We start from the raw sequence: 9,997 nt of genomic DNA, 5'->3' as shown, positions 1-9,997 counted from the left end.
TGAGGAAAGTAGAGACAAAAAACTTAGTTTAGTTGTGAGCATCATTAGACAACAACTAATGGACATGACAAGATGTAGCGAGGATAGGGACAGGCAGTTTATAGGAAGCAGTGAAGTTCCTTCCAGCTGTTTTCCATGATCTCTAACTTCATCCATCCAGTCACTATGACTGAGAGCCTGGGAGCCCCTTGAGCTATCTGACTAGCTGAGGCAGCTAGCTAGGCAATTAGCTGAGAGCAGTCCAAAGTTCTAGATAGATAGCTCTGACAGTTCCCAGGACCCCAGCTGTAGAAAAGGCACCAACTTTTCAGGAGGTTTGACTGTTCTCCAATGACTAGGAAGCTAAGGTGGTATTTGACTGACCAGAGAATCAGTACCCAAGGAAAATGGCAGAAAAGAGGCCAGGAAGAGAGGAAGACTATGCCCAGAGAGAAGGGGGCTAGGGACCCATTCTTGATAAGTTTGTAAAATGCAAAGAGGACTGTAATTGGAGCCAGAAAACCTGACCTGATTCCCTACTCTGTCAGCCTCTAGCCATATGATGTTAAAAAATAATTCTCTAGATGCAAGGTTACAGAAACCTGCACCTGATGAAAGATCAGGACTACATATTTCTTCTTCTAAAAAAAACAGTAGTTTTACAGAGTTTATTGTGCTTATTTAAGTGGTCAGGCTTGAATTTCTCTATATGATGCAGGATTCATGGCTTGGGCCCCTATACAGAATCACCACCATCTTCTTATAGTTCTAAACAGGTCTTGGTGATAGCATTGCATCATTCTATTCCCTTAGACAGACAGTCCAGAGAATCACTTGTACTTTCATCCAAGATATTTCTCATCTCAAGATTTCCCAGACCTGCCTCATGATTGCTAATATTTTCTACCTAAAATCTGGAAATACAGTTTCCCTTTAAGTACCGGCCTCTGGGTTTACTTAGCCAGTCCACTGGCCTCTAGGCCAAATATTTGAACCTTTTCTTCCCCATGTCAGTAGGAAGACAATATAAGATATTTAATTTCTGTACTTCTACTCCCTCATCCATAAAAGAGGGGCAATTCTGCTGGTATTATCCCTCTATCTCAGAGATAGTGTTGTGAGAGTAAAAAGAGAGAGAACATTACAATTTGTTACGTTTTATTAGTATATTATCATGTCCAACGAGGACTACCCAAAGAACCAAAAATTTATGCAGGACAAATCATAAAGCACATAGTTTCCAACCAGGGGTCTCAAATGTTTGTACTTTAGACCCTCTCTCCTAAATCTTGTCCAGCCCAGTGAAACAAGCAGTCCTTTAGTGCTCAGGCACTTCCCAATCCCTGCCACACATAACTCGTGATCCCCTCTTAACCCCACCACAAACACATCCAAGGTTTCCTCGTTGGATGGAGGACACAGGGCTTGGCTATCTGGGTTCAGTGACAGAACCCACCCACCAGAGGCTTGGAGGGCCAAGAGCCCAAGTCCTGCTGTTCCAAGTAAGCAGTCAGCTCCTGTCGAGCAGCACGGTATGTCCCTGCCTGGAAAGAGGAGATAACCAGGACATCAGAGTGACCCTGAGTCTTGAGGTAGAGCTAGGGTGATGAGGGACAGACAAGTCTTGTTCAAGACAAGACCTCGCTGCTGGTAGAAAGTCAAATGAAAGGAGTGATCACTGACCTTGGCCACCTCATATGTGTCCAGTGCCAAGAGATCAAGTCTTCCCAGGGCTTTGGCTGCTTGACGGAAAGCACGAAGGAGAGCAGCCTTGCAGAGGCGGGAGGGAGGACCCAAAGAACCTCTGAATGGACAAAGAAGTTGTTGTGACCTCCAAATCACAGCCAGGCCCCTGTACACTGACCAGTCCTGCTCTCTGGGTATCCTCCCAATCTTGGGCCCCTTCCCCCTCTTTAATCCATCTCCACCTCTTCCTCCTCCTATACAACACCCGGCCTTACTCTGACCACACACGTCCTGTGTTTGTGTCCACAACCTCCAAGCTGGTGTCTCCTAGACTCCAATTGAGGCTGAGGCCCTGACAGTTGGAAGGTGTAGGATCCTGGGGAGCCACAGGTGGTCCCAGAAATAGGTGCAAGGGATTACGGGCATAGGGAGGTGGCAGGCCTGGTCCTCCCTCAAGGCAGGGCCGGTCATGGATGACTCGGCTCAGTGTGGAGGGATCATGGCAGGAGTCAGCTGTGGGCAAAAAAAAAAAACAAAACAAAACCAGAAGTCTGAGGGTCATCTCTCCTCCACGAAAAAATAATATTTACTCAGCTCTCCAGACTTTCCCCCTCTGAAGATTAAGAGTTAGAAGGGACCAAATCAAGATCATCTAGTCAAACCCCCTCATTCTACAGATGAGGAAACTGAGCTTCAAGAGGGACTGTGAATCATCCACAGTCACACAGGGATACCTTCCCACTTTAAATCTAGGGCTTCCTTCCAATACCCTCTCCCTCTCTACCACCCACCCCCATAGCTGCACCTCCCTCTTCCTTTTCCCTTTACCAAGGACAAGGCTGGTTGCATAGAGTGGGGGCAGGAAGTGGGCCAGCAGGCCCCCTCCCAGTCCCAACACTGCCCATCGAGCCACTTTGTCACTGGCCGACAGTGAACAGACCCGGGCTGCCCGGAATCCTGGGTCCAGGTAACAGACGGGACGAAGCTCTCCCCGGGCATGGACTTGAAGACGAAGGGAGGGACTATGGAGTGAGCCCCCTGAAGAAGGGAGGCTGGAGGAGACAAAGGAGAAGGAGTGATCAGAAAGATGAACTGGTGTAGAAAAAGTTGGTTTTCAGATTTCTCCCATTTCAACCATTCCCTCCACACTCCATTCAGAGACATCCCCACCCAGGCAATTCAGGTGTCCTGCATACTAAATGTCATGGGCAGCACCCGCAGGAGTGTCACTGAGATAGAAGTGTAAGAAGATTTTGGGTTTCAGGGCAAGAGGAGGACCAGGGCCAGGTCGAGCAGTCAGCACTGATCGTTCTGCTCCCTCTGGGCCCCCACTAGTCACCAGCAGGAGCTGTCGGAACAGGAACCTGAAAAAAAAATGGAGACAATAATAGATAGATAGGCATCTTCTGATCAGGGCCCCCAACCCTAAAGGCTCTGGATCCAGCTGTCCACTCTGCATCTCTCACCTGACCAAGGCACGACGGGCAATGACCAAGCTGTGCGTGTCATGGAGTCTTCGGCCCATAAACTCAATCCAGCCCCTGTAGCCACCTGAACCAGTCCCTAGAGCAACCAGCTCATAGGTCTCCCTGCAGCCGCCCTTATCATCTGGCACCTCTGTGGGGAGAAAAGGGACAGGAAGGGGTGGAGGAGAGAAGGTCTGGTGAGAAATCCTAAAGGAAAGGGAGGGGACACTGGGAAAAAATGGGAAAGGAAGCCTTGGGAGATTGTGAGGTGAGATCCAAAAGGAAGGAAAAGGGAAGAGATTCTAGGGGTCCCTGGAGGAGATGGGGCCATGGAAGAGCCCGGGGGAACAGAAGAAAGAAGGAAAGTCTCAGGCTTCATACCCCTTTCAAGGATGACAGCTGCTATATTCCGTTTGCAGCCTCGGTAAGGGGAGTTTTCCCCTATCAGGCGGTCAAATCCAGAGCTCACCACAGCTGCACAACGCTGCTCATGGGTCAGAATGTTCTCTAGAGGAAGAGCAGGGAGAGGAGAGGAAGGACCTCAGAGTCTTTTATCCCACCCCCTCTTACCTTTCCTCATGCAGCACACTTTGGGATAGAAGAGCCAGGGGATTGGGACTGGTTTCTGGGGATCAAACAGAACTGGGAAGAATAGACAGAAGTTAACTACCCAGAGTGGGATGGGCTGTCAGGGATGGGAAGGTCTCCAAAGAAGGTAGAAAACCATGTGTGGTATGCCAGAGGCCTCCCATTCACATATGACCACTCTGACTCAAAGCCTCTAATTCGGGGTGGAATCAATGGGAAAAGGGAAGGCTCACCTGCAGTTAAAGAACAGAGTGGAAAGTTGCTGGGAGTTTTGAAGGGGGCTGCAAAAGACAAAAAGAGTAGGGCCCTCACTGGGGTTCCCTGAAACACTAGGCTCTGCTCCCCTCCCAAGACATGAAATGGAGGCAGTTGAGAAGAGGAAGAATGTGACTGCTTTATAACCTCAATTCCTTCTAGGACTGGGCTGGAGGAAGAGATGAGGGTTGGGCCTGTGGTCCCCTCTCCCCACACAGATTCTGGTCTCACCTATCTAGCACCTTGATCAGGGGGAAGCCCCACTGTCGGTCTAACTTCAACAGTTCTGCAGTTGAAAGGGACCTTGGGCTTCCTCTAATACACCCCTCTTATTTTACAAATTAGAAAACTGAGACCCTGAGAGCTTGCTCCATGATTGGAGCAAGGTCAAAAGAACAGTAAGCAGCAGAGCAACTCTAACCTTCCTAGTATAGTTTCAATCTCTCTTCCCCAATGAAGAAAGGAAAATATTTGCCCTCCTCCCCACTAGGAACCATCTCCTTAAGATGGACAATACCTGGGTTCTCCAGCTGAGTCCTGACCCAGTTAAGAGCAAGGATGGCTGCCTGCCCCTTTGCCTCCTTCTTGCTGCTACCCGTGCCCTCAGGACAAGACATCTCATCCAGCATAGCGCAGACAGAGAAGTGTCGGAAGGGGACTGAAGAAAGGAAGGAGATTTTAGAATCAGGAAGGTAAGTCTCCAGAGCTTCATCTACTCAAATAATCAGCCTCTCCAGCCCCATCCCAAGGCAGACCAACAAAATCCTAATCATCTCCTTCTTTAATATAGCTTCTACATGAAAAGTCAAAACCGTATTTTAACATTTACAGGTTCTATGAAAGGGCCTTAAGACATTCTAGTCCAATTCCCTCTTCATTTTACAAAAGAAGAAATAGATGGGTAACCCCTTAGTTTCCAATTCTTTGCTACCACAAAAAAAGAGCTGCTATAAAATCTTCTTATACATATGGGTCCTCTTCCTTTCTTTGATCTTTTTAGGATGAAGTTCTAGTAACAATTTCCAGGTTATAGGATCTGCCCAGTCTAGTAACTTTGGAGGCATAGTTCCAAACTGTTTTTCAGAATGGCATTAAGAAATTATGACAAAGTTTTGGGGAAACCTGGGAAGACTTGAATGAACTGATGTTCAAGGAAGGGAGCAGAACCATAACAAGTTCTAGGACAGTACTGTAAAAAAAAAAAAACAAAGAGCTTGGAAGGATTTGAAAACTCTCCTCAACACAATGACCAAGCACAATTCCAGAGTTCTCAGGATGGACTCCACATACACTGTTCTGGACAGAGGTAAAACATCCATGCTTTGCTTGACTAGGCACATTAATTAAAAGGGGTTTCATTTCCTTTTTTCATTTTTCAAGGGGCAAGATGTAAGGAAGAGAAGAAACACTTAAAAGAAAAAAGTAAACTTTAATTTAAAAAAAGAGGAAATTCATACGTAGAGTCACAGAATAATTTGCTTAATCTTATATTTGTAGCAGAGTTGGGATTTATACAGAAAGAATCTCCAATAGGAGAGTGGGAAGAACAGCAAGTGACATATGGCCAATTCCTGTCCCAACAACCAGACCACAGTGAAGAGTCTGAGGACTAGTTTTATACCTCACTGCCTGATCTCCATCCCACCCCAATGCTCAACACTGCGATATGAAAACATACCCTCCTCCCTCACTTACCTTGGACCTCACTCTCTACAAAGCGCAGGGTAAGGCCGGTGCCCATTGCATAGCGAGTGAGGAGGCTCAGGGCCTGGCCTGGAGGGGGGTCTTTGTGTCCTAGGATCAGCTCCCTCACCACAGTAGGAGGATCTGAGAGTGGCCCTAGGAGGATTGAGGAAAGCCCAGTTAAGTAGACTGTTAAAGCTGAGACTTTAAGTGGTCTTAGAGATCATTTAATGACACTTCCTGCTTCATTAGAATAGGAAAGTGAGCCAAGGGAGGCCAAGTGATGACCAGGTGATCATCACAAAGCTAGTAAGTGGCCAAGCCATGTGGGAAGCCATGGCCCTCAACCTCACATGCAGTGCTCTCTCCACTATCCATTACCTCTCTCATTCCAACAGGCTTCACTGACCCTAGTGATTGCTGTCTCTAGCAATGACTACCAAAACTGCCACCTGTTTCCAATGAGAAACTGGGTAGGAAGGGACCTCAAAGGTAGTCAGTCCTACTCATAAAGAAACAAGCCTATATTCCAATAAATATCGCCTATCTTCTTTTTCAAAGACTCTGAGAGAGAACCCACCACCTTCTAAAGCAGCCCATTCCACCTCTGAACAGTGTTGACAAGTCATTTATTTTCACCTGAAATGAACATCTCCCTTTATAAGATTGCTACCAATAACTCCTAGAAACAGTATGCCAATCTAATTTCTTGTGACTCCACTCACCACCCCTATAACTTTCCAAACCAAAATAGCCCTCCAAGAATAGTCTGTTTGGCCAGTCACAAAAATTCAATGAAGACAAAAAATTAAGTCAGTGTCAAAAAAGGTAAAGAGAAATATGATCAAACAAAAATAAATTTAACTTGAGAAAATGGTAACTTTTATATATGAGGGAAACTGGCTGAAAATTCGCTGGTGACTAGAGACGAGAATAGTAACAATTCAGAGGGTATGTATATACTGTATTGCCTCCCCCTATTAGAATATGAGCTCCCTTAAGATAAGGACTGTCTTCCCTTTGTTTTTGTAGCCTTAGTCCTTAGTCCAGTACTTGGCATGTAATAAGGCTTAATAAGTGCTTTCTCACTCATTCAAAGGATAAACAAACAAACAAAAAAAAAGTCTACTCTCTCTTTCATATGACTGTCTCAATTTTTTTTTTCTTAAACACTTACCTTCCACCTTAGTAGCAATATTGTGTATTGGTTCCAAGGCAGAAGAGTGGTACAGGCTAGATTATGAGGGTTAAATGATTTGCCCAGGGTTACACAGCTAGGAAGTATCTGAGTCCAAATCTGAACCCAGGACCTCCTGTCTCCAGGCCTGGTTCTCCACCCACTGGGTCACCTAGTTGCCATCTCAAATTCTTAATAGCTAGTATTTATAAACTACCTTGAGGTCTACCAAATGCTTTACAAATATTATCTCATTTGATCCTTACAATATAATGCCTATAACCTGGGAGGCAGGTGTTATTACTTTCTTCATTCTTACAGATGAAGAAAGTGAAGTAAACAGGGACTTAAGAGGCCACCGCAGAGCCACATAGCTGCCTGAAAATATTTGCCCCCATTTCTCTTAATTTTTCTCTACTCCAAGGTAAACATCCCCAATCCTCTGAACATGATTACTGCCCCTGCTCCCTTCCTCAGGAAACCTTGAGGTCCCACTCTCAGAACCAACCCTCAAAATCCTACCTCTACAACCCCCCACCCCCAGGGCTTCCTCCCCTACCATCCCCAGATGCCTCATTTCCAAGTTTCTTCTTCTTCTCTTCTCCCTTAAGGGGTTCTGCTTGGGAAAGCTGGATATCTGAGGAAACCGGACCAGAACCTTCCAAGGGTCTCCAGGGAATGGGGCCCAGGGGGGGACCGGGAGACATCTGCAGAGAGGCTGCCAGGCGAGGTTTCCTCCGGGTTGCCTCATCCATACTGAGAAAACAGCTGCTGAAGAATAGAGGGTTGGGGTTGGGGGTGAGGAAATGGGGGGGACAAACACAAGATGAACACAGCTCACACTTGAAGGAGGCTCCCTCCCTATAACATTGGCCACCTTTTTTCCCCTTAACCTTTAGCTCCCATCTTGGCATCAATACTGTTATTGGTTCCAAGTCAGAAGAGCAGTTCAGTACTTGGCAGTTGGGGATTATGTGACTTACCCAGGGTCACACAAAGCTAGGAAGTGGCTGAGGTCAAATTAAAAAAAAAATTTTTTTATAAAAACCATTATTTTCCATCTTAGAACCGATATTATGTATTGGTTCCAAGACAGAAGCTCAGTAAGGGCGAGGCAATGGGGTTAAGTGACTTGACCAGGGTCACTAAAAGCCCTTTACAAACATTAACTCCTGATTCTCACAACCACCCTAGGAGGTAGTGCTCTGTCCTCATTCAGACAGCAGTTTTGGGGCCAGACCTAGAGTGTAAAACCCTCATCTTCTGGGAAAGGAAACAAAAGGAGCTTGGGAAAGGTATTTGAGGGGTTTCCTCCGACCCTCTTGGCCTTTCGGTGAAGGAGGAAACTGAGGTCTGGGGCAGTTAAGTAACTGGGCCAAGGTAGCCTGGTCAGAGCTGCATGCTCTCCTGGGCAAGTGTCCCACCCCGATACTCGGGGTCCTCGCAGGACGCCTGGTTTCTGGGGTTGGGAAGTGGCAGGAAAAAGCCCTTTGGCTTTGAAAGGGGAAGAATGATCTCGGGGCTCTGGGATCCTCTCAAACCCCACTTCTCCTCCCCTCTCTTCACCTCACAGCTCGTGGCGTCGGCACGTGGCGCCCGTTACCCACAAGAACGTCCGTTACCCACGTGATGGTCCCTTAGCTTCCCAGTTCCGCATTCTTCCGCCGCGCCTAGGCCAATAAGAATCCAGCCAGCGGAGCCGCTCCCAACCAATCCGAGGGCTCGCTGCTTAAAGTTCCTGTAGAGCCTGTTGGAGAGCAGAAATTCTAGGTCTTGCGTCTTACGTTCCCTTCGCCAGTCTGTTTTTGCCCGTGGAACTCTTTAAATGCGTAAAATAAAAAGAAACCAACATTACTGAAATATTTTTGTTGGGTTATTTAACTTCCCTAGCAGACCTCAAGTCAAGAACCCCTGCTAGACTTTTCCATTTTAGCATTACTTAAGCTTGGGAAATTTAGAGAGGAGTTTTGTTGTTCTTAAAAGCACCTGCCCCTGGGAACAGCTACATGGCTCAGTCGATAGAGACAGGAAGTCCCGGGTTCAAATGTGAACTCAGGCTGTGTAACCCTGGGCAAGTCGCTTAACCCTAGTTGTCTAGCTTTCACAGCTCTTCTGCCTTGGAATCAATATGCAGTATTGATTCTAAGACAGAAAATAGGGTTTTGTTTTGTTTTTAAAGTAGAAGCTTACATTCTAATGGAAAGGACAGCATTTATAAATCTGTATTTAGAAGATCAAAAGAAACAGTTGGACTAGATGATTTTCAAAGTCCTTTCCAAAACTAAGGTGGCACAGACTCCATCTTCTGCTGAATTGAGCCCAATTTGATGCCACCTACCTCAAGAAACTTCTGATTAGCCCTCAATCCAAATACTTTTTTGCCTGGAACCTCACCAAACCATTGTACCTTTCTAGTACACTTGTTATCTAATAAAGATTCTTATACTATAATACACTTTACCATACTATAATATGCTATACCATAATACGCTTTACTGTATTATAATATGCTACACTATTATGCACTTTATTATAATACACTATACTTAATACACTTTACTAAATGTGTGGAGTGAAATTTTGGAGAGGCTTGTACCCCCAGAAATCACTAATGAGCAGACAAGAGACTTGATAAGATGCTGGCAGAAAAAAAGATGCTTTATTTGAAGAAAACATCTGGCAGCAGGAAGGGGTGAGGAAGGGAAGGAAAGGAAAAGGGATTTTGTCCACACAAGTAACTTGCCCAGGACAAAAATGTCCCTCTCTTCTAGTTACAATCTGTCAACATGGAAATCTAGAGATCCCCAGTTTATTTAGTTGGAGTGTGGAAACCCCAGGTTTTGACTTTTCTCACGGGAGAGTTTCCCCCTGAGGGAAGGTCCCTCTTCACCAGACAGTGAATTTCCTGGTAGTTTGGGTGGGAACAGCAAATCCCATCCAATGTTAAACATCCCTTTTGTCCCAATGGTTTCTTCCCCCTAGGCTAAAGTCCATGACCAAGGTGACCCAGCCCTAGGCTGAGTCTTTCCCTTTTGTGTCCATTGTGGGGCCCCAGCCCCTCACTATTATTCCTGTCTGGAACTTCTCATTTTCCTTTCCCACCATTGTAAAGTCAATCAACTGTCCCTCTAATCCTAAAGCCCCCAGGTCATCTAGAGTGGTA

The 9,997-nt window shown here is 46.1% G+C and overlaps 1 protein-coding gene across 5 annotated transcripts; it reads right to left on the bottom strand.

Annotated features, from left to right (window-relative positions):
- Positions 1-1,120: 1,120 nt before the first annotated feature.
- On the bottom strand, positions 1,121-8,650 carry ADAD2 (adenosine deaminase domain containing 2). 5 transcript variants are annotated; one of them, XM_056810254.1, is made up of 12 exons: positions 8,401-8,650; positions 7,394-7,605; positions 5,670-5,813; positions 4,492-4,632; positions 3,953-4,000; positions 3,513-3,638; positions 3,132-3,282; positions 2,862-3,029; positions 2,494-2,717; positions 1,941-2,178; positions 1,663-1,783; positions 1,121-1,523 (listed from the first exon to the last, which is right to left on the bottom strand). In XM_056810254.1, exons 2-12 carry the CDS (start codon positions 7,587-7,589, stop codon positions 1,419-1,421), a joined length of 1,662 nt encoding a protein of 553 aa, XP_056666232.1. In that variant the 5' UTR covers positions 7,590-7,605; positions 8,401-8,650; the 3' UTR covers positions 1,121-1,418. The 5 variants fall into 5 exon arrangements, with proteins under 5 accessions (XP_056666232.1, XP_056666215.1, XP_056666221.1 ...); XM_056810237.1 differs by having other exon boundaries at positions 7,394-7,602; positions 8,401-8,536; XM_056810243.1 differs by lacking the exon at positions 8,401-8,650 and adding an exon at positions 7,818-8,394.
- Between the last annotated feature and the right edge of the window lie 1,347 nt (positions 8,651-9,997).

The sequence above is a fragment of the Monodelphis domestica genome, chromosome 1 (genome assembly GCF_027887165.1).
Source record: "Monodelphis domestica isolate mMonDom1 chromosome 1, mMonDom1.pri, whole genome shotgun sequence".
Classification (NCBI taxonomy): domain Eukaryota; kingdom Metazoa; phylum Chordata; class Mammalia; order Didelphimorphia; family Didelphidae; genus Monodelphis; species Monodelphis domestica.
Note: the sequence above shows the minus strand (reverse complement) of the source record. Positions and strands in the feature narration are given on the sequence as shown.

Coding starts and splice junctions, on each gene's coding strand:
- ADAD2 (XM_056810254.1), bottom strand. CDS start 7,589: ATGGATGAGGCAACCCGGAGGAAACCTCGCCTGGCAGCCTCTCTGCAG. Junction 3,639..3,952: donor ACTCTGTTCTTTAACTGCAG/GTGAGCCTTCCC, acceptor CTCTTCCTCTAG/AGAACATTCTGACCCATGAG. Junction 2,179..2,493: donor TGCAACCAGCCTTGTCCTTG/GTAAAGGGAAAA, acceptor TTTTGCCCACAG/CTGACTCCTGCCATGATCCC.